The 24,472-nt window shown below is 37.1% G+C and overlaps 1 protein-coding gene and 4 long non-coding RNA genes across 6 annotated transcripts; 1 reads left to right on the top strand and 4 right to left on the bottom strand.

Annotated features, from left to right (window-relative positions):
- Window positions 1–422: 422 nt before the first annotated feature.
- LOC131231233 (MDIS1-interacting receptor like kinase 2-like) lies at window positions 423–24,472 on the bottom strand. The gene is made up of 2 exons (XM_058227365.1): window positions 24,411–24,472; window positions 423–1,004 (listed from the first exon to the last, which is right to left on the bottom strand). Exon 2 carries the CDS (start codon window positions 988–990, stop codon window positions 643–645), a length of 348 nt encoding a protein of 115 aa, XP_058083348.1. The 5' UTR covers window positions 991–1,004; window positions 24,411–24,472; the 3' UTR covers window positions 423–642.
- LOC131231234 (uncharacterized) lies at window positions 6,742–10,967 on the bottom strand. 2 transcript variants are annotated; one of them, XR_009164254.1, is made up of 5 exons: window positions 10,544–10,967; window positions 8,565–8,747; window positions 8,427–8,484; window positions 7,844–7,921; window positions 6,742–6,857 (listed from the first exon to the last, which is right to left on the bottom strand). It is a non-coding gene; the product is annotated as an uncharacterized LOC131231234 (long non-coding RNA). The 2 variants fall into 2 exon arrangements; XR_009164253.1 differs by lacking the exon at window positions 6,742–6,857 and having other exon boundaries at window positions 7,468–7,921.
- LOC131231236 (uncharacterized) lies at window positions 12,212–13,951 on the bottom strand. Its single transcript, XR_009164256.1, has 2 exons — window positions 12,779–13,951; window positions 12,212–12,625 (listed from the first exon to the last, which is right to left on the bottom strand). It is a non-coding gene; the product is annotated as an uncharacterized LOC131231236 (long non-coding RNA).
- Window positions 14,570–15,899, bottom strand: LOC131231237 (uncharacterized). Its single transcript, XR_009164257.1, has 2 exons — window positions 15,836–15,899; window positions 14,570–15,175 (listed from the first exon to the last, which is right to left on the bottom strand). It is a non-coding gene; the product is annotated as an uncharacterized LOC131231237 (long non-coding RNA).
- Window positions 20,591–23,645, top strand: LOC131231235 (uncharacterized). The gene is made up of 4 exons (XR_009164255.1): window positions 20,591–20,781; window positions 21,068–21,124; window positions 21,452–21,534; window positions 23,413–23,645. It is a non-coding gene; the product is annotated as an uncharacterized LOC131231235 (long non-coding RNA).

Below are 24,472 nucleotides of genomic sequence, written 5' to 3'. Positions count from 1 at the left end.
CTTTTTTCTTACTATTTAATATTTATTATATTTTTCTTTTCTTTTTTTATTAAAAAATAGAAGTATTGTGTAGCTTACGCTACACGCTACGCTATTTCACTACACGCTTTGGAGGGTTGAACGCTACGCACCACGCTACTGCTATTTAAGACACTGGTATATATAAGAAAAATGATTGTAATTCCTAGAAGGTAGATTTTTTTTTTTTTTTTTTTGATGTGTTCAATTAGGTCTTAGCCCTTGGTAATAAAAGAGTCTTTCTTCCCTGCCTTCTAAAAAAAGAAACTTAGACCATCTCTCTTAGATAAATAAACTCATTCTTTTACTTTTCATTATACATTAGTATATATAAGGAAAATGATTATAATTCCTAGAAATAGGTTTTTTATTTGGCTTGAAACCCTTCGGTTAGAAGATAAACATCACACAAGAAAACATCTTTATTCTTTCAAATACTTTATTACATATGGATTTCGATCACCAACGCTAAAATACTACATTTCTATAAACATCGATTCTACACACTAAATTATGTACATATCATAACAAGAAAAACACCTTCTCCATGCTCGATGATTTTCATACAACAAACACAGTAATAATGTTCATGCCACCACATGTCCACAAACTTCATCCACCCAACTATACCTTCAGATCCATCAGGTGACGTAATGTAACTGCATGGAATGGCTGTAGAGAGAAAGAAGGCCCTCTAATAGAAAGCTCCTGAGCCACATGTCGCATGGTTGGCCGAGAGTCTGGATCTGGCCGAATGCATGCAAGAGCCATGGATACCACAAATAAGACTTCCTGTGCAACATCAGCCATCGGATCTGAGAGACGTTGGTCCAGCATATCTTTTAGCAGTGTATCTTGTCTACTACTTGATGATGACAAAGAGGAGATGAGCTCCCCAGGATGACTTCCCATCATCACTTCAAGTGCCACAACACCAAAGCTATATACATCGCATTTTTCAGTCACCCTCATTGTATATGCAAGCTCTACAAGAAAGAATATTGTTAGTCATGTTCTTTTCTCTTTGTTAATCATCAATAGCTAAACTCTTAATCATATATCAAAACTCACCTAAGTTTCTCGTGTTAGCTTTCATATCTTGTAGGTTTTTGTGCTTGCCAATCCTAAGGCATCTCTACAAAGATGTGTTTGGAAGATTTGGGAGGTAAATAAGATGGGCCAGGCTTTCGGATGATCTTCCTAGGAAAGTCGGGATAGTCAACTCACCAGGCATGCCACATACATACATTAAGTGCGTACTATTGTTTTTTTTTTTTTTCTTCTCTCTCGGAACTATCTATTGTTTTCATGTGGTAGTGGCCTGCCTGATAAGCGGACTGGTATAATCATAGTGTCGGGTCATCTGCATGGTTGAGCTGACCTCTATGTACGCCTCAAATGTCCCAAATGCATGAGAAGTTGGCATGTCTGAACCAGACTGTAATGGTGCGCACATAGGCATCATTGCAGCTACACATTTCATCAGCATGGGTGATATGTGAATTGTTTGACAATATTAAAATATTAAAATGGATTGAGCATAATTACTTGTATAAATATTCTGTACCCACAAACCAAATCTCTCTCTCTCTCTCTCTCTCTCTCTCTCTCTCTCTCTAAAAATATGGGAAGCAAAGAAACAACCAATAAACATGTTTCACCAAAGAGTTTCTACGATATTCCTATGAGGTTTTAAGTATGTAATGGTGGGACTCAAGTTTTAAGATCCAAACTACTGATAGGCCCCAATTTGGATGGCTCATGCATTAATTATTCTCCTAATTAGAAATACTAACCTTTTTGGTGGCTAGCAGATAGACGATCAAGGGTAAAAAGGAAGCGAACCAATTGTGCATATTCAACAAAGAAAGCTGGTAAATTCAATGACTAGGATTTTCCAATCTTAGAACTTCTTTTGTTGTGTAGGGCATTTAGTGTGTAAGACATCACATCGATGGCTTGAATTATAAAGCTGTGAAACCTTTCCAAAAACCTCATAGTCCACTATGTTCTTTGATATATATCCTAGCCAAGGGTGTGGGGCCCTTGCTTTTGTTGATCACCCATGGAATGGACTTTTCAGTTTTTGGACCGTGGCATCAAGAAGTGGGAACCACATGATGGAAAGCAGGAATTGACCCTTCTAGCAAGGCCGGTGTTGAATTGTAAGAGAGCTGGGTTGCACCACGCTCGAGGCTTTCGATCTCAATGCATCTATGTAAGCATTCGAAACATGGGATAATTGGTGGTTGAGGTCATTTCTTGGCTCAAGCATAATTATGGACAAGCCAAGCACACATGATTGTATATTTTGATGATCTGGAAACATCCCTCCCCAGTGGATCCTTATGTATCTGGACAGACTGAAAATTACTTTGGCAATTGCATTTTTATCATAGGAATGGTATCCCTCAAACAGGGCTAAAAGCAAAAATGGTTAAAGTTCATCAAATCTATAAGGTGTAAAAACACATAATGATGAAAGGAAAGTTTAAATGGTCAAACCAGCTCTACTTTTATCCAAAGGGGCATCAATGGTATAGTCTTCAACCATACATCCATGTGTGCCCATTCATCGATAGAGAAAGATGGTCCCACAAGTGAGATCCACACAAAACGTTCTTTATTGAGGTAATTCATCCAACAGTTGGTATGCATGATGTACAACATGTATTATACATTGTTCTATCTGGAGGATTACAGAGTACTATTTCGATTTTCAGTTTGTACAAGTGAGCTCATTGGTCAGTGACCGAAAATGTCACTAGCAAGATTTGGTATAACAGACAAATTACCAACAAACAAAAAGGCAAAAAGGACAAAATAAATTTGGACCATGCACGTGTGCCAACTCTACACATGTGAATGACCATGGATGCAGGTCCAAGAGTAGCATTCCTTCAGATAAAGTTGTCTAACACCCCTAGTGAAGTACTCCCAAGTACAAAACCTACTACAAGCACATGCATACACTCATAAAGGTAAAGGATTTATAGAACTTCACCTGATCCACATCAAGAGATTTGTCAAAACCCCGTACAAATAAATAAATTATTGCTTTGTATCTGTTCTTACGCTAACGCTTTTAGGTCTCTACAAGTAGACAATGGCTAAAGGACTAGCTGGACTTAAACTTCACTGATGATTCCTTGTTTCCTCCTGCTTCCCTGTCAGTTTCAGGCTGCATTTTCAAAACAATAGGTTTATGATGCATCTAATATCCAATATACTTCTAACCAGTTGGAGTATCCAGCTTTGTGTGATGCCTAGAACTAAAAAGAAATAGGGAAAAAGAGAGAAAAAGAAAGAGAAGGAAAAGAAAAGATTCACACAACCTGATGCATTGGAACCTTGTAATTCAATTCATCTGGAGCTACTTCAAACTTCTAATGTCTCACTCAGTTTCAACATAAGGAGCATTTAACAAAGTTTTCAACAAATCGAGAGAATTTGGTGAATTTCAAATAATGGAGGTGGGTTGGCAATATTATAACACTAGTGGGTGCCTTTGTATTTTGAAATGACAGGAGAAGGAAGAAATCAGCAGACCTGTCATTATAGCAATGGGCGATACTAGAAGAGTTGCGACTTCCACAAAGCATCACATGGGTCTTTCTAAAATAAATTGAATGCAGACCTGTTGTTTCATAAAAATCAGCATATATTGCATAATCCAACGTGCAAATGGATAAGAATGACATTTCAGTATGGCTGTAAATGAGCTGGCTAGGCCCTACAGGTTCCTGCACCCAGAGTGTGGCTAAATGGGCATGGGCATGGGTTTGGGTAAGTTTTTTAGCCTGGTTATTAAATGCACCAGGTGTTGTTACACCCCTGCCCATGCTCGAATCTGGACCGAACTGGATTATGTATCTATGAGAATTCTTATGTGATACTTCCTGTACAATGTATTAAAATACTATAATTTTAATAACACGTTATGCCTGACCTTGGTTCATGCAGTGTTCTTGTAATCTTTTCCATATGAATATGTAAAAATATCACACTAAAAAAAATCAGCAATTGATATTTATACTCACCCTGTTTGGTAGACACAACCTTTTTTTCTACTTTCGGAAATAGAATAGTACAACTCTATAGTCTTCAAAGCTTGGGCTAGATTTGAGGACTTTTTACTAGGATTTGGCAATACGAAGCCTGGTCCCTTAATAGCCTATCCAATAGATCACCACCAGGCCATTCCTTATAGCCCATAGTGAGTTCACATGGCTCCAGCCTGGCTCATTGACAATATTTCTAGGGATGTCAAGAGACCAGACCTATTCAAAATTTTGATTTCACATGGCTCCAGACTGGCTCATTGACAGCCCCAACCATTTCTAGCTCTTTCTTAAAAGTTAAAACTGGAGGTTGCTTCGGAATTAACCAAGCAGTATGGTTTTCTTAGCTTTAACTTTTCAGAAAGCAAGGATCTTACAGTAGTTTTCGAAGAATGCAGCGGTTATTCATAAAATATTTTGGCCGTCTGGTTGTTGCCTGAAATGAGTTCATCTCATTTTTAATTAACTGTAATTTTTTTTTTTTTATTAGACATGTGGTGCTCTAATACATAGTGAGTTCACGTTAGCAATAATTCTGTATTAAAGTTCCTAATCTCTAAAATATAATTACTGTTAATGAAATGCGATGAAATCATTTTTAGGCACGTAGCAAACAGGGTTGAAACTGTTAACAGAATCCATGGCCATAGATCAATCGACTTAACAGCCACCAATCTCAAATTTTCAGATTTTGGATTTCATTGAACTACACAATAGTCCATTTCAAAAGCTTCAGGATTGATTCTTTTGAGTTCATGTTTGAATGCAATGAAACCATGATGACAAAACTTAATAAACGTAATCAACAAAGAATCACCTAAAAAGTATTCTAAGTGCTTCCCACCTTCACATAACCTGAAATATACAACAAATGAATCATGAGGATTCCAAACTACCATCTTTAATTTACCCAATTCATTTATCAGATCTCAAATACCCACACAAAAAATCTGATGTGCCCGAATGATGGGCATGTGCCTATGTACAAATTTCTACAGTTCAATCAAGCTGAAATGTATAATGTGAATGGTGGAGATTGATTAAAATCTACAATGAAATACCAAGGAGCTCTTATTTTTCACTACATCAATGAAGTTTAAAGCATAACCTATCATCCATAACTAACCGTCCTGACTGGGAATAGAAATAACCTGCCATTGGAAGCATAAAAACCTCAAAAGTTTTTATGGATGGCGTCATAAAAGGTTCCTACTTACCTTGGCTGTCCAACATTTGCCTTCGCCATTGTGGATGGCGTCAATCAATGCAATGTAGTTCCAGTTCTTGATGACATTGTATGGGCCATCATGGATCTCAACTTCAATAGTGTAGCCTTATCCAAATCTTCTTCGCAGAATACAATTGCAATTAGAAAAGGAAAAAAAAAAAAGAGGCAGAGTTAGTGAGTTGTTTGGGAAAGCAGATATTTTCACAGATGTAGTTGGCTGATGAGATACCATAGATTGAGGAATCTATTAAGGTAGAGGTAGTGAGCTGTTAGGGAAAGCAGAGATTTTCATTTGCAATTATATATATAATCAATTGCTTAGATTCAAGCTTCAGGGTTAGTTTTCAGGTTTGTTTCTAAATTCTTTTACAGCTTATCGATGTCGTGTGCTTGTTGCTTCCATGAGGCCATATAGGGTGGTGATTGAATTACATAGCTGTTTGGATTGGTGGAATGATCATAGAGTGACTCAAGGTGACACCAAGTAATGATCATAGAGAACTAAGCAGCATTTTCAATTGCTTCAATGCATTTCAACACAGTAGCCTTGTTCGACATTTCTCCCACACACTCCAAACTCAATAAGCTTCAACTCAAACTTGCCCAATTTCACCCAAAGAAAAAAAGAAAAAAGACCAAAGTGATCAAATATAAGGTGGGATACATATGTATCAGAAAATGAACAGTCATGTTGGATGCAGATATACTGTAATCAGAATGCTCTCCAACCAAAAAAGTAAGAGCCACTAATAGCTTAACAACCATTTTCCATTTTCACACCAATACTCCCTGGTCAGTCACTAATCTTTGTTTGAATTTCTTTTTCTTTATTTATTTACATCACCATCATCATCATCCTAGCCTCATCCCACCACAGAAATAACAGGAAAATAGATGAAATACCCCAAGCTTATGAACTCCGTAATGTTGACATCAGGTGCAAGAACAAGCTATCATGAGGTGGGTCCAATTGCACAGTTGCTCTAGCCTAAAATCAGGCTGGTCAGCTCATCACTTAAAAACACCGCACATTTTATATCTACACTGGCGTTTCGTTGGGGCCGCCAGTGAGAGTGCGCTCAAGTGCAACGTAATCATATAATCCATCAACCATATCATATCCTCAAGTGTAACCACATCACATTGTCATACAATCATATCATATCCTCAGATGCAAACTCATCACGTTGTCCATCAATCGTATTACATTCTCAAGTGGATATATACCTCATCAGACTATCACACCACCATACTACATCCTCAAGTACGACTGTATCATGTTGTCCATCAACCATATCACATTCTCACAGCAAAGGTAGAAAGTTGATTTTACCTTAATCGGTGAGTTTAAACCAATTGCAAACTTTCTTCACGAACATTGAACTCTACAAGACATTATTTCAAAGGGAAACAAAAATAGCAAGAAGGATTATACCTCCACAAATTTCAATTTGAAATCGAGGCTTCCAAAATGTTGCGCAAGCTCATACTCATCTCAAAGGTATTCTAATATCTGGGCATAGTTTGCATCGTGCCAAGCAATTTTAGATCTGAACGATGAGAGTAGACAAGCATGAGATGCATCCAATTATGTGCTAGCTTATAATTCTAATTCGATATTTTTGGAAGTCAATTCAGAAAACTGGTATTTTGATTTTGCAGTCCAAGTGAACTGTCAGAAGAAATTTGCTAGGTTGGTAATGTAATAGGTCAATTTTGGACTCAAGAGGCTAGGCCAATTGAAAGGACTTGGTTGAGCTGCAAGTAGATCAATGAGTTCTCAAGATTTTATATTACTTTGAGCATACACTTCTTGCAAAAAGAAATTATGTTAAGGACTCTCACTCTACACCAATTTACTCTAATAATCGTCCAAAAAAGAAAATTAATATAAATGGCCATCTTTTCATCAATGTGTGTGCGGCCATCATTCCACTGTAGATCAATTGTACCTCTAATTTATAATACAATGAAGGCTTGAAATTTTGAGACACTTTTTATAACCTCCAGTGGTTGATCAGAAGTAACAGGAATGACATTTTTTTCTTTTTAATAACCTACAAAAGAAAAGAGAAGAAGCCTATATGCATCATACCATCATAGACCAGCAGTCCATGTCTGGTATGAGCATCTTCAAGTAATTCCAAGAGTTAAATCCTTCTATAGTTGCATTCCTAGAGAAAATAACTGAAGCAAAAATTGTGAAAGCTCACCACTTCATTTGCACATTCTCTAAAAAGAACAGTAATATGATAGAAAAGCCCACAATTAATTAAAAACCAAGACAAAGTTCTCCATATGACCAGGCCTGGAGCATCCAATACCACAATGGTTGAAATTCTTAGAAAAAAGAAAATTGTAGCAGCATCACAACTTCGAATGGGAAAGGAAGCAGGAGTGGCATCTTGAGCAGAAAGTTCCTATAGCTAAGCTCATATCACTTCACAGGTTGTGCTTAAGACTAAAAAGTGGGCATAGAATCCCTAAAAATTCATCAATTAGCACCCACATTCGGTTTATACCATTGAAAACTAACCTTCCACTTTAATCTTGCCAACTACTTTCTTTGCCGCTCTATATATTCACTCATATCCAATCGTATCATGGCTGCCTCCTACAACAATGTCAGCAAAAAAATGAAATTAGCTAGTTGCCACTTCATGCATTGCCTGAACAGCTCTAATTTCTTGCCAATATTCATTTGGCGACTTTGAAAGTAGAAAATATTAAAAGTTACTAAATAGATAAAAAGTAGCGACATGCCAACTAATATGTGGATAGGGCTAAAGGAGGCTTGATGTCAAGTGGCATTGGTTTGCTGGATGTCAAACTTTTGTCCCCAGTCCACATAAAAGTGCTAATCTCAGGTGGCACTGGTTTGCTGGTTGTCAAACTTTTGCCAACCAACCATGATAATTGTCAGAAAGCCAACATCAAATAGATGGGACAAGGTTATGGTGATGATGATCATGATGCAACCAAATGTACCTTTGGCCATTTGATGCAACCAAACGCTATAACGGAGACTTTTACCAGCAAAAAATAAATAAATAAAAAAGAAATAAGATCAGCAAAAAACAGGCAATTACTACAATTTTAATCTTTTTGTTGTTGCATACCACCCAATCTTTGAAGATCATCAATGTCTCTTCGAACCATGTCCTCTCTAAAAACTGCCTACAACAGCAAACCAACAAATGAATCATTTTTTGTTACTTAGTGAAATTACGGACCAAGAATCAAGATCAAATAAACACCTGCTGCTCTGTTCTACTAAGAGTCTGCCTCAGTTATTCAAGTGCTTGAACAAGGGTAGCTTCTCGCTCCCCAGCTTCTCTCAAGTTTAGTTTTGGCTTCATTGTTCGCTCGTGCCTCTCTCATATGATTTCTTCCTGAACAAATTCCATTCCCAATTGTATTTTTGAAGCTGAGAAATGGACCTGGGGAGCATGGAATTTGATGGAAACTGAAGAACATTTTCTAAAAGCTCTGCGTAGCCCGTTATAAACTCTGATGCTAGTATGTTCCTAGCAAGTAACTTTCCAGAGTAAGCAACAACATGAGCAAATTTAGACAGCTTCATGTCCGATACTAAAATCCTATAATCTACACTATCATCTCAGGTTCACGTGCTTGAAAAATCAAACCATGGACTCTGTTAACAACCTGTATTAAGACGGGTTTTTTAATAAATATAAATAAAAAATTGCGAACTTCAGTCATGTAAATGTAAAGGAAACAAGGATGAGTTTAAATGGCACTAAACTCACATATCTTTTTATGCTAGCCAAGTCAGGAGCAATGATGGGTACTTCAAAGGAACCATAAAGAACAATGTCAGCCATTAATAACACACTATTAACATCAACATCCAGACCATGGTGGCTTACAGAACCATCAGGAAAGCCCAGATGTGAAGCAATTTCCTGCACAAAAAATGTAATGAAGCAATTTATCTTCTCATATCTAAGAACATCAATAAACTTATATAGACTGCAGGACCATCACCGTCCAACATCAATGCTACAGATAACAAATACCAAACTACCGCAGTCCCCTCAAAATCTAAGTATATTGTGCACACCCTCGGTCAAGGATCTCATAATTCATCATCTAATAAAGTGATTTTAAAAATGAGGAATACTGATTCTGAATGCACATTTGTAGACCTACATGACTAGACAACAGACAAATAAATAGAATTATTATCGCTTAAATAAACCATAGGAACAAATATTATCCTGATACGAAACTTTTGTCACTACTAGGCGTTCAATCCACATTGTTTCATGTGGTGTAATACCCCACATGAGTTTTGGGTATAGCATTTGACGAGCAGCAATTGACACAGCTAATATAGCATTTGCACCAAGTTCCCCCTGCATGTTGAAATGTTGCAGTCCAGATATTATAAATGATAAAGTGGGTATGTAATGATTTTCAATTTACCAAAAAAGAAAAGAAGATTTTCTCTGCATTGGTATATCTATATCATCAAATAGATCAAGTGGACTGAAGCATATTGAAAGAAGATACACAGACCCAAAAGATTTACAATCTGCCTCCATACAATTTTCACAGTATCCAACTGATTCCATATCAATTAAGTAAAAGACTTCCCATCTCTGATATCCTCCACATCAAACTTCCATAACAAAAGCAGCATTTTCTTCTAAATAATCGCAATTTTGAACTATTTTCTTTTTAGAAAACTTCCAAAATTGTGACTAAGCATAAAAGTGCCGCTTTCATGCACAAATCGATGTGGAGGGTATGGGACCTGGCAAACTCTGGATTAGGATACCCTAACCACTCACACAAAGCATTAGGAATTCAAGAAGCAGCTACAAAAATAATAATAATTAAAAAAAAAATTGTAAAAGGAAAAAAAAAAAACAATATTCTTTTCTGGTTAGGTTTGAAAAGGAAATTATTCAAGTTCCTTGAACTCGAGTTGATTAAAAGCAGCTACAAAAATCCAATCTTTCCATTAAAGAAAGGAACTCTCCAAATCTACTCTGAAAGAAGTAAAGGATGGAATAAAAAAAGCACATTTTCAATGTTAATGCATTAACATTAAAGTGATCAAATGCAAGTCCATAGTTCACAACAACACAAAAAAGGAGGAGATGGAGCCTTCTCATTTACCACAGTCCACAGTTCACAACCACTTTCCGAATAAGATAAATAGATTAATGCATTAACATTAAAGTGATCAAATATACAGAGAGAGTACCTATTTGAAAAGGAGATGGAGCCTTCTCATTTACCATACCATCATTTGAGCTTCATAACACAGCTTCTCCAGTGAATATAACTCAATTTCCTTTTCAAGGTGAGCTATGTCCAGTTCTAGTTGTGGATAGCCTCCTTGCCCCTGCATGACTTTAAGGGTTGACAATGTTTCCTTGCACGTAGATAAGTCCTGCAATTGATTTCACACAGTAAATAAACACTACCGAAAGAAACTCCACAATGATGAGATCCACTTTATGCAAACCATAGATTGAGCTAAAATCAACTTTCTAGCTTTTCAAGGTGAGCTATTGTTGTTTCCCTTTGAAATAATGTCACAGTGAAAAACCACATATCTCTTGTGTGAGTGTGATGTGTCCACTTGAGAATGTGATACAGTTGATGGACAACATGATGGAGTTGTACTTAAGGATGTGGTATGGTTGTATGATAGTGTGATGAGGTATATATCCACTTGAGAATGTGATACGATTGATGAATAGCGTGATGAGTTTGCACCTGATGATATGATATGGTCTTATAATAATGTGATGTGGTTACACTTGAGGATATGATTTGGTTGATGGACTATGTGATTATGTTGCACTTGAGCGCATGACATGGTTGAGACGATAGTGTGATGTGATTTCACTTGAGAATATGATACAGTTGATGGACTATAGGATGAGATTGCACTTGAGGATGCATATGATATGGTTGTGTGATAGCGTGATGTGGTTCCGCTTGAGAATGTGAAACACTTTATGGACTGTGTGATGAGGTTGCACTTGAGGATATGATATGGTTGTTTAACAGTTGGTGTGGTGAATCCACTTGAGAATGTGATACGATTGATAGACTATATGATGAGGTTACACTTGAGGAGATGATATGGTTGTGTGAGTGTGAAGTGATTTCACTTAGAAATATGATATGATTGTTTATTTTGGCGAAGATTATAGTTTATTTTTCTATTTCCAGTTTTCAATCTTCATTCATTTAAAACCCTCAAAAGAAATAGCAAAAAAAAAAACTTAGGTGATAAAGCAAAAGTAATAGTTACCTAGATAGATTCAAGTCACAAAATTTAGTTAAATAGAGGTCATATCAGTCGGTGAATAAAAGGTCATGTTTGGATGTTGAATTGGATTATGTATGATACTGTACATCCCAAAATAGCACCAGCCCCGACCCGTCGAATACTAATTAAGGCAGGATGTATCAAACCTAACAATCAAGATGACTAAAATTGCAATTCAACACCTAAGCTTGGAGATATGATATTCGTTATACAAGTATGTTGTGTTTGTAAATCATCAAAAGTAAGCAACGACTCAATTGAAGAGCCTCCAACAATCTCCAAACTTGTCACTTGCATGACTTCAACTTTCTTGATCGTTATCACATCTCAAAAGTGAAATTTTAATATGTAAATGGCATTCCATTACACTACAAGAAAATTGACCTTTATAAAGGCCCAAAAAACCACCGGTATAAGTGGCATTGGTAAAGCCTTTACTAGCGGTCAGGGACCTTTACCCGCGGTTGTGCTAAATGCCCCTAAATCGTCAGTTATTCAGGAAAATGGTCAAAAGCTACGGGTTAAATCCGTAGCTATAAAGTAAAAATCCTTTGTAAAAAAGAGAACAAATGCAAGACAAACATGCTCTTTTATCTACTTCAGTGTGCAAAAACGGTCTTATTTCTTGCAATCTGAAATGCTACACAAACATAAGTTGCAATTTGAAAAGAAGCATGCACATGAATCCTCAATCTTGCAGAATTCATACCGGCTGAAGTGATCAACCTTGAACTTCCACTCCCCTTTGACTGGGTCATAAGAAATAAACTGGGCGCCCTGATCTTGAGTTTTCTTCATCAGCATCTCCTTGTACTTTTCAACCTTGGGCCCTTCCATGTACTACTCTCCTGTCTTCTTATTGATGCATTTTATATTGAGGAGTGTTGCTGTATCTTAGAAGATTGCTGCTGGTTTTGGTCAGAATATCTTGTCACTTGAGCTACATTCTTCAATATCGCCACAGGACTGATGCCTTTGAGAAACCATAACCAAGGAAGATTGCTATAGCCAAACATACAGAAACTGTTAGCTTGAGGGACTAGTTTACTGAATTACATGTTTTTCTGTTTTAGGAACATACAATGAAATTGTTGAGCAGGATGGAATTCAAACAGTCAACCTCTCCTGTAAGGCAGGGACCTACTACCAGCATACCTTCTGATGGTGGGAGTCAGACACGTCATGCGAGGCTAACATTCTCTCAAACCTTCTGTTCCTTGTTACATAACATACAAAAACAAGTTGTATGGTGAAAATTAACCGAAGTGAAATTCACATGAATCCATCAAAACAATGGAAAAAATCTATTTTTTCTAGATGAAACGAGATGGATCAAAGCAAAACAAGCAGATGAAATAACAGATCAGGAAAATCAAATACAGAGCAGATTTTTTTTTTTTTTTTTTTAAGAACTTAACTGTCGGAGACGAATGAATTCTTTCGATCTGTCGATCACCACAGATTCTTATTGGTGCTTTTACTAGTCTCTTGAAAGCATCACTACACAGAATTTTAGATAAATAAAAAGAAAGAAAGAAAGACAAGAGGCTTCTTAAAATCAGCTCGATTCAAGTGCATCCCACCAATAACCAACATTTTAAATGTGTCCAATTAAACTATATAAAAAAAAAATGTCGTGTACATTTCCAGCTTTCCTGTAAGTAACGTCGGTGAGTTACCATGCAAACTTTGCACTTGGAGGCTTACCAATCTTACATTAGCTTAGGGTCTAACCATGGTCTAAAACATGACTCAACTACTGCTGAATATGACCAGGAAAGAAGGCTCAGTTATTGTTGACTCTATGATGCCAATGCGGTAGTAATGTATATAGTTAGATGGGGACACTCTTTTTGTTAAAATCTGGTAGATCAGGCCATTCATCAAGTTGTTTTTATTGGTGCTAATACTCAAAATATTTAAAATAGTTGTATGAGTGTTTTCAACCATTGATCTTTTATTTAACAGTTAAATTATTTTTATCATACTTAATGGTAATTTCAACAATTAAGATCTTATGATCCATTACTTAACTTACATGAGAATTAGATTAAGGAAGAATTAGTGTTCATTAGAGGGGTGTGGTAGATATAGGTAGACGGTTATGCAGAATTATAGACTTCAAAAGTTTAAATGCTACTGCTTTTCAAAAGATTCTAATATACGCTGTGAACATGGCTTAGACCAAAAGGTACTTGTATGTGAATAATAGGCAATTAGAAAAATAAAAAATAAAAAATCAAGTGGTGTGGATTCAACATACATGTTTATTACCCTGATTTTTTATGTTTACATTGAGCATTAATTATTAAATAATGCATATGATTACATGTCCATCCAAATGGTGGTAAGTGGTCACCAAGCCCACATAATAGGAAACAGGATCCTCATTTTGTCCAAACCTCGATTCTTGGTGTGGAAATGCTAATTTACTGTAATAAAAGGGAATATTTGTAAACATCTCCCATGGTTTGAAAAATTTCAAGTACCTCTTCTCTACTAGAGATGTTAGATGAATGCAGCCCAAATGACAAAAATAGCAGTAGATAATTGTATGATGCCTGGCCAAAAGTGTTGCAATTTAATGCAATACCTCAATTCGAGTAAGCATCCCATTCACTAGATAATTGTATAGAAATAACCCAATGGTGCAGAAGTCAGGCCGTTCATCTCGTTAGGTGAGCCACACATGTACGATGGCAACAAGTTATTTTAAAAAGAATTTTCCCACTGTTCACATCAATGAAGTACCCTAATGGTCTACAGAGATTTATATTTTTTCTCCTAGGTCATCTCAATGGTGGGGCCTACCTCATTCACAACTCAGATGTACCACATACGCACATTCTTTGGCATATGCCACTATGCATGTGGGCTTTAGCAGAACTATAAATGGTCCTGACAACAGTATCCCCATCGCAATGTGTTCGAAAAACCACCAAAGCATACACAAAGGCTGTGCTTGGATGCATGAGCAAATTGAATTCTGAACAGTTTGTTAAATGAGGAAATAACATAAATGAATGATGTTTCCTAGTATTCATAACAGGAAGTAGCCCTCAATTCGTAGTTGCATTTCCTTTCACATCCCACATCAAATTACTAATTGAAATCTCGAGCAATGATCCCCAAATATAAATGCTAGAGAAGTTCATGATTTGAACTTTTTTTTAACCCACTTTATTAGACTAACAATTGCAATTCAAAACGATAGTGCATCCAAACAAACCCAATAACTTCTAAATATGAACAATGTAATATCATCTAAGTAGGTGGATATAGCATTTGCTTGTGTTTTCACAATCCAAAGGAGAATGAGCATACATACAGAGTTCTGCTAGAACGATCACAATATTCGAGTGAAATTAACTATCCACGTAGTGATACAAATTCGAAACTTACACGAGATGTAGACGAGAGCTGTCCCCCATCCATGCCTCGACCTTAACCCTCGCTGATGGGTGATCCGAACCCAATTGAGAAATCGAAGGTGATGCAAGTCATTTGGTTCCCGTTCCCGCCCAACAACTTCATCTTAAGTGTGTACTTGCCCTGTACACAGTATCATGGAAAAGGAAGACAACATGACTTATTCCAAAAAACAAGGTCAGTACATCATTAGTGCTTCTCTAATGATGCAAAGAAAAAAGATAAGCAATGACAGCGTGTTTTGCTATGTTGGAGGATAGAGAAATTACAGGAACCCCAGACTCAGGATAGGCATAGTATCCTCAGTTTGAACAAGAGAGGCCTGTGGCTCAGTGATCTAGAACATTTGGTTTAACAGGCTCCACAAGACCCCAGATTGGAAGATTGTATCCAATTTCTTTTTCCTCTCACTGACCGTGGACAGTTGCTATATATTTTATTATTTCATCACAGACCTGCAGTGGCCCTATTTGCAGGGGACTAATCAAATGTTATCTTATCTGGGAGATCATTAATAGAATATATCCAAACTAAGACCTCTTAAAACCCAATCGCAAGTAGGAAGATTATATTTAAAAAATAGAAATAAAAAAATGCAGTTAAAGAGACAATGTTCCTGTCAGGCATAATGTCGAATAGCTTGCGGGCATGTGCCAAATCCTCACACCTTATATACATATTTATTAGCCCATGTCCAAACATGCAATCTGGAGGTTTTAGATTTGAAAAACAAGAGATTGAATGGCTCACTATCCCTCCAATGTAAAAGCACATGGATCTTACTGATAGATGTAGAGTTGAGAGTCTTTTCCGCAATTTACAAGAGCGATTCACCCAATCTCTGCATTTCACTCAAATAGCTTCAAGAAAGAAGAGAAAAAAAAAAAAAAAAAGAGGATTAGGGTAACAGGAATTCCCTGTTGACCTGATAACAGAGGATCCCTACTCAAGAAAATAAGGCAAAACCGACAGTTGGTGGAACCTTTGCCGGCTGGAACCAAATCCAGCTGCTGGAAAAGGGTCTCTATTAAATCAAAATGCGAATGCCCTGATCTCATTTTCGGCACTTTTCCTCTCCCCATCGCCAACTCTCTCTCTGCACCTCTCTCTCTCTCTCTCTCTCTCTCTCTCCCATCCTCTGGCCAGATCTGGTCCTTTTACTCACTACAAACCGGTACAGATCTAAACCCCTCTGCGGTTTAGGGCTTTTGCATTCTATTCCCTTCCCTTCCCTCTCTTTCTCCCTCCTAGGTTTAGGGCTTTTGGATGAGATTCGACATATGTTCTTCAATGATGGAGGCGATTATTAAGATGTGATGGCATTGAATTCGTAACTTGCATTTCCTCTTCTTGTGAACTAATTTGGTGAGACTTCTTTCCCCTTACCATTTCCATTTCACTGTTGATAGTTACATGAAGTTAATGTAATCATATGAAAGTTTTGTAACTGATCAAGAAAGTAAAAAAAAAATATGAATTTCTATTTTTATTTCACTAAAGCATTTCGTTATTTTTATATGAAAATCTACATGCTAATTGTTTGAGGAAATGCCTCAACCAAGAATGTTCTTGTCTTAATCATGCTAGAGGTCCTGCGTTTCAACTCTCTGTAAATGGGGCACAAATCACTGTATGGTTGGATGAACCCATTGTATCATCCATCTAGTTGACCCTTCTTTGGTGGACCAACACATAAATTCACAATGATTGGGGAATTTTCCCCTGTTGACCATTTTTGTCTTCAGTCATCTGTTCGATCAAATGGCCAGGACGATTATGTCAGTTTGACTTTTGAACTATGGTCAAAAGTCAAACTGAGGGCTATATAATGGGCTATATAATTTGATTGGTCTGTTTTCACATGAATGTGTGCTATGTGTATGGTGGATGAGACAACATAAAGTGAAGAGTGCTGGTGAATGGCCTGGATCTCCAACTGAGGTTCCCAGAGCAGATTCAGGTTTGGTATCCAGCTCTTTGTCAACTGAATGTGTCTCATCTAATGTTCTGGTACTTGTGTCTCAATTCTGCTCTTTAACTCATCTCAGCCATCAGTTAACACCACTGATACAACTCTTTCTTCTGGCAATGGGGCTTTGGATCCTATGGATATGTCTCCTTGTTCTACTAACCATTTAGATGGCATACATGATGACAACACTTACACAAGATTTGCAAATCAACAAAACCTGGAAGAAGGGCATCACCAGAAGCCATAAAGATGTGAAAAGAAAATGGTTTTACTAGGTAAATATACAAAAGGATGTACTAATTGGCTGAATGTTTGCAAGTTGTTAATATTACTTGGAGCATAGTTCAAGAGCTTCTACCACTTCTTTCGAATTCAGTACCATTTGCCGTTTATCATCAATATCTTCAGGTCCAATGCCCTGCGTTCTGTTGGCTTTATTTTGTGTGCATCTGTTAGTCTACTCTTTTTAATGGTAATCTGATATGATTTCCGTTTTAGTTGGTCTTTGGCTCTTTCAGTAGCTGTGTCTATAGAAACCATCTGCCAGCTCAAATGTTGATACCATAACTTACAGATGTGTGAGATTTCCTAGTAGATTAATTTAGCACTATTTGGATATGTAAATTAACTTATGAGCCAAATGTTTTGCTCAATGTTGTTTAAATCCTACGGTTTTCTGTTCAGATCCTATGATCTAATTGAAATCTCAGAGGGGGCTGAATTGCCTTTAGGGAAGATGATGAAACGTCTGAAATCCCAAAGAACAAAGAAAACGTCTAATGGACAGCCCGGATCTCTTACAATGTTGGAACATGGGCAGCATCTGGGTTGTGGTGACTGTTGATGGTGGATGCAAGAATGCATTGTTTCTCCATTTGAATGTGTCTAGATGCCCAATAGAAATGTCATTTATGCATAGACTGTTGAGGTTGCTTATGCTGTTTCTAATCCAAATGTGTTTGAGTGGTTTTGCTTCTTTGCAGCTGCAGTAATCAGGATGGAAGACGGAACATCTTCTATCGTCTTCGATTGTTTGGAGGGAACATTGGATTCACGGTCCTTCGAATGAAAAGATCAACTAGGTAAGCCTCTGCTCTGTTATATCCCCTTGTGCGTTCGATCCTTGCTCATGCCCCCAATGCAGAATAGAGGAATTATATCCTGCATAGCAGTACACGACTGTTTCTTGCTGCATGGCCCACCTTTCAGCAATCCACAATGAAATGAACAATAACTATTTTCTTGAATCAGAGTACCTATGCTATGCTTGGATGTACACAAGGATATATGGTTTTTTGCTTCTCTTTTTCATCCTTCTTCAAGGTAACTCAATAAACAAAATTGTTAGTCTTATTCTATTGGCAATTTTTATTTATTTATTTTTATTTTTCATTTTACAGTAATAAACATATGCTAGAATTCTACATATTACTATTTAAGAAATTCCGTTTTCTGCTGCTTCATCTTCATCTATGAATGCAGATGGGTATCCAATCTAAGTGTAGTTTGAAATCATCCAATCACCCTGCCATGTTTACTTTGGTGAGTTGGCTCTGCCATATTCAGGTTTGACCAGCTCTACTATGTAAATCTCCCTTTTCTTTGAATGAGAATACTGTTGGGGTTCCTTGGGATTTCTATGGCTCCACTGTATTTTTGGCACATGAAAAGCAGTTGCATTCATAGTATGAATTCAGTGGGTTCTCTGAACTGTTGGCTGTCCTTGAAAGGGGAATTTGGGGATTTTGAGAAATTAGGTGTTAGGGTAGGTGGAAAATTCAGGAACTTTGCAAATTTTGGTTTTTAGGGTTTTGGGAAAATTGTAGAAATCAAGATTATTAGGTGTCGAGGGTTCAGGAAATTTTGAAATTTTACCTAACTGGGGTTCTAGGTTTGCTGGTTTCATTTTCATACAGGTACTATTGTAACTCTGTCATTGTTATGCAGAAGGTGGGAACAATCATGACGATCACCTGGTGCAGAAATCATGAAATGGTGTGGTCCATTTGGCGAGTGGATCACCATGATTTTTGCGCCAGGTGATCACCATGATAAAATCAAATAACCATTTGAATTTATGATGGGCTTATGCTGTTACTGCAGATTCGACAGATCAAATAAGAAGGGTATATTAAATGGTTACTTTCTTTGGTTGGTATTTGGCTATGGATTTGGTGAGTCTCTTTGCATCCTGTTTGATTTCATGTTTCCATTTCTCCATCTTGGAATCATTTACAACCATTATTCCTTTATGTACTATAAAGTAGTTGATGGTTCTAATGATCACAGCTATCAGCTTTTGTTGTGATTCTGATTGGGGATCTGTATAAATATAAGGTTGGCCAATTGAGTATATTGGTAATGGAAGAAGTATAGATTTTTTTTTTTCCATAATATATATTCCCCTTTCTCTGGACACCTTCATGTTCTTATATATATATATATATATATATATATATATATATATATATATATATATATATATATATGAATGTAATGTATAAGTATATAAGGCAGGCCAATTAGAAAAGAATGTATGGATGTCGTGAATCTGACTAAAAGCCATCATGTTTGGCACTGTGATACTGTGTCTCCAGTAACTATACACTTATCAGCATCCAAGACTCCAAGTTACGTGGATTCTAAGACCTCTAATCTCTTAGTAAGCTATTTACATGGGGTTGAGCCCTAGTGGTTTTTCTTGCCCAAATTCTAACAACTTTCTTATACTTTCAGATATGCAAATTCAAGTCCATGCAATCTTATCCCAATTTAAAAGCTCTAAATAAACCTTATTATTGTTGGGGTATCTGATAAGTGCACTGAACATGCTGTGAGTAGAGGAAACATCTATTTGAAAAAAATAGCTTTGAGTTGAATGTATCAAAAATGTCTACGCACATGTCTGCATCAGGTTATAAAGTTCTCTTCACCAACTTCTACTGGAGCTGAGTGCGTCGATCCTGATTGCAGCTGGGTGGAACAATGGTATTGTTCTTTTTTTGCCTCATGACACTGTCCTTTAGCTTCATATTGGTGTCTTAAGATACCACCAAACCCACAAGATCTGGCAGTGATGTATAGCTATCTAGACCATCCCAATTGTAGGTCCCAATTGTGGACGGAGCATATAATCACATGAATCAAACAATATTCCTAGCTGGTCCCGAACAGATCTGATATCAAAGCTCTTAAACATAGTCTAATAAGCAATCATGAATGCGTTACTTAAAAAAATCAGTAGGTGAAACCACTTGCCACTTATCCTATAGCTTTTTCTTGGAGTATATATTCTCCTTGTTGTTTTCTTTTACACACATACACATAATTCTGTAAATTACAATCCACTATTTAAATAAATATTTTTTTAAAAGGCTACAATCCACTATTTAATACTACAATATTATCCAAAGATATTATTATTAAGTTGGTATTACTTATAATCCATGTATCTAATGTGGACGCTTAGAATCTTTAGATCATTCTGATTTCAAGGTGGCTCCATATGCAATAAGCCCAATGATCTAACTGGTCTGTATCAACATACAAGCATGCAATGAGTCACTGCCATTTAATGTGGTGTGACAGGTTTAGCTTTAGACGAAGGTAAACAAAAATTTTACGAAATATTCAATCATTTCAAATTTCTTTCTGATTACTGTGGTTGCTAGTTTCCTAGTAGTTATTTGGATTTGCAGTTGTGGGCCGCTTTCCTGATGATGATATTGAAGAAATTGAGGATTTTAGACTTGGGAAGGTATAATGTATTTATTTGGTAGTGCATAATAGCTAGTGACATAAGCTAGGGATGGCAATACATTGGTCACGGCCTGGGCTCCTAAACTTGGCTCAAGGACCCATTGGCATGCTCCAATCATCAAGTGGGTCATGGTTATACAAAAGGAATGAATGATTTAAACATACTTGAAATTGATCTGTCTGATCATCAGTGAAAGTCAGTGGGCCTACCTTTTTCATTTTTCCTTCTTTTTCTCATATGGGTCCCTTTCAATTTTCTCTGATGTGGGTGGGTTTTGATGCAGGTACATAGCCTTTGATGAATATGAAGGGATTGAGGTGGCATGGAACCAGGTGAAGCTGTATGACTTCTTACAGAGCCCTGAAGATCTATAGAAGCTTTACTGTGAAATCCATCTCCTATATAGGATTTAACCTTCTTCTTTTTTTCTTTTTTTGAAAAAAAAAAAAAAAAAAATCTGAATCTCAGTTCCAAGATATATTTTTGTTTTCTTCCTGCAATGCAGAAACCTGGCATTCAATCGGCTGAGTTAGAATATTCCATTCTCCGTAGCTTCCTTGAAATCTCTCTGTTATTTGTAAGTTCTTGTAATCTGTGAGCATGTTAAAGTCTCTGGTTTATGAGTAGCCAGTTCATATTTGCCAACCGATCTTTTTTCCAAGTGCAGGAATCTGAGTCACAATTCCCTCTCCGGTTCCATTGGGGACCTATTTACTGGTCTGAAGAATCTAAAACAAATCTAAAACAAATGTAAGTATGCTAATGGGCTAAGTTTCTTCAATCTATCCAATTTTTTTTTTTATTGCAATGTGAGTTGATACCATTAACGATCCATGGTTAATTCTGTCAGTGACCTGCAGAGCAACCAATTTACTGGATCAGTTAACTTCCTGGCTGGTCTCCCTCTATCATACCCGTATGTCTTGAACTAAGTGTCTTACTTTGTATGGATTGTCTATTCTTCAACACTTTTTAAGCCTAAGTACAAAGTTCTGATTTTAACTGCTCTTAAGTTTCAGTAGTGTATTGATTTTGAGATGAAAGGCTATTGTGATTAGGCCTTTCTATTCTAATAAACATATTAGTCAAGGCTAGTAATAAATCATGTACTAATCATATGTATTAATGAGAAAAGAGATTCGTGGTGGAATAAGTTTGGTGCTTTCTTAGCAATGTATTAATGTGTAATGTACAGGTACATTTCAGTTCTGGAGAGTCCACTTCTCTCTTTGGTAGAAATGATTCAAGGGCATGCCTGGAAACAGCATGTCCAAAAAATCAAAAGCGCCCTTATAATGGATTGCTTATGATTCTAACGAATCACTTTCAACAGATGATCCTAACCATCCATCCATGGCATACAACTTGGATAAGAGATGGTCATAAAAAAACAGACGGCTATTTTTCAGGTGGATAGGATCATCTGACTGGTGTGATTCTTTCAGGGTGTCCCATAGGTAGTAAGTTTGTAACTATGGACAGTCCAGATTCATTCCTTGAAGACAGTTGCCTAAGCAGAAATTGTTGATGGCACTGTATGATGGCTGATAGATGAATTTTTATGATAGTGGTTGGTTTAGTTAGTTGATTTTGTCATAAGAAGCTCAGATTTTCTATAGTTTAATTTTTAAGCTTATTCTGGCTACTTGCTAAAGAAGCCAAAGGAATGCAGAGTGCATGGATTTTAAAGAGGTTTGCTAGATCCGCTTGCACTTCTACAAGCAGATATGTGCTAACCTTACACATGCAGGACATCTGAGCCTTGTGTCAGGGATGTTTGCTGGCTCCACATGCACTTCCGCAAGCAGATACGTGCTAACCTGGAAAATGTGCAGGACATCTGAGCCATGTATCAGGTGTGCTCTACCATGTACATAACTATGAGGATTGTTAAATAATCAGTTAGGCCACATAGATGAAAACGGTGGATGGTTTAAACAAGCTTGGCAATTTTTTCTAGCCTGTCCATGGTTTTAGCACATGCATTTTTTCTAGTCAACCAAAGGTATCTATGTCAATGTTTCTCCGCAAACTTATTGCTTCAGGCTTCAATCTAATGCTTTATTAATCACTTCATTTGTTTATCCTCACAAGCACCACATGTAGGATTTGGGACTGGATTTTGAACTGTTTGGGGCTGGCTTGTTAGGCCATGACTATTCAAAATTTTAATTTGCCCAACCCAGCTTTTAGAGGATGGCCTGTTTGGGTTGCTAGGCCATGACTATTCAAAAGTGTAGCCCACCCGATGATCAAAATCAGCTTGATTTTGGGCCACAACATGTACATGGTGAGGCCCTCCAGATAAATGACATGGATCTCACGCTGATGTATCATATTTGCTTATTAAGCGGTTGCTTTAATGTGGTTTTTCTCCCATATTGTTGACTTGAAAGATGTGTTACTGTAGGGGAATAATCCATAAGCTGTTAGTGTATGTATAGCATTCGATGTGCAGATGGTTGCCTCTAATATTTCAATCTGCAGTTAGGAAAATCTTTTTCCTTGGGCCATCCAAATGCCAAGATTAGTGTCCTCCATGCAGCCCTGTCTTTTGAAGCCCCCAAATTATTTAAATTGTGTGATGTGCAGAACAACATAAACCCATTATAATATCTCTTTGTGCAGGTTCTGGACTGTGGTGAGAAGATTGAGCTTCTGGTAGACAAAACAGAGAACCTCTGCTCACAGGTGATGAACCTCAATATCATTGTGGGCCTGAACCTGCTGAAGGACTCCGAAATACTGGTGCTGATGCCTTTTACTGCTACACAGCTCACCAAATATCGACAGAAGAAACCGGTCCCTTGGAAACAATGGCAATCATTGGCAACAAGGAGATCATTGACATTAACCAAGGTATGTTAGCTGCTTAGACTTGTGTATTAAAAAAAAAAAAAACATGTGGGTCACCTTTTTTATTTTTTTTAAAAGAAAGATTTTCTCAATGGCTACGGATTATCGGTGGCCACGGGTTCTATAGCTACGAATTTAATCCGTAGCAAAGTTTTAAAGATCTGGGTATTAGTGGCTACGGTCGTGCTGTGGGCTAGTCATATTCAGCTACGGATTTTATTCGCAAGTTTTGACCATTTTTGCTAACAAAACTGACGATTTAGCGGCGTCCAGCACAACTGTCAGTAAAAGTCCTGGCCGCCGGTAAAACCTTTACCGACTGAGGTTTTACCGGCTGTTAGCTAACCGCAGGCAAAGGGTTGCCAGCGGTTTTATGGGGATTTGCCGGCGGTTTTGACCGCCGGTAAATGCCACTTTTCTTGTAGTGTCATTTCTTTTTTAACAATAGCTGAAAAGATATGTAGGCGTACGTCAAAACCTCTAATTTTTAACTAAATAAATTTAAGGATTGGAATAATATCCCTGGTATGTTTCTTTGCAAGGCCTATTACAACCATCATATTAGATAATCTTAGTGGGAAAAGAGAGTATTTTCATATATAAAATTTCTCATATTCCAATTGCCCTGGATTCTCACATTTGACAACAGTATGCTAACATACAATCTTCATAATATATAAGTGCCAGCAAAAGATAGAAAAGCTTAAGAAAAATAAAGACCAATTTACTAATAAAACTATTAAAGCATGGAGAATATACTAGCAACTAACCTGGAGCGATGTATCCGTAAGTGCCTGCGAGTGTAGTCCAATTTGAGGAATCGGGTATCAAC

The sequence above is a fragment of the Magnolia sinica genome, chromosome 17, assembly GCF_029962835.1.
Source record: "Magnolia sinica isolate HGM2019 chromosome 17, MsV1, whole genome shotgun sequence".
NCBI lineage: Eukaryota > Viridiplantae > Streptophyta > Magnoliopsida > Magnoliales > Magnoliaceae > Magnolia > Magnolia sinica.
Note: the sequence above shows the minus strand (reverse complement) of the source record. Positions and strands in the feature narration are given on the sequence as shown.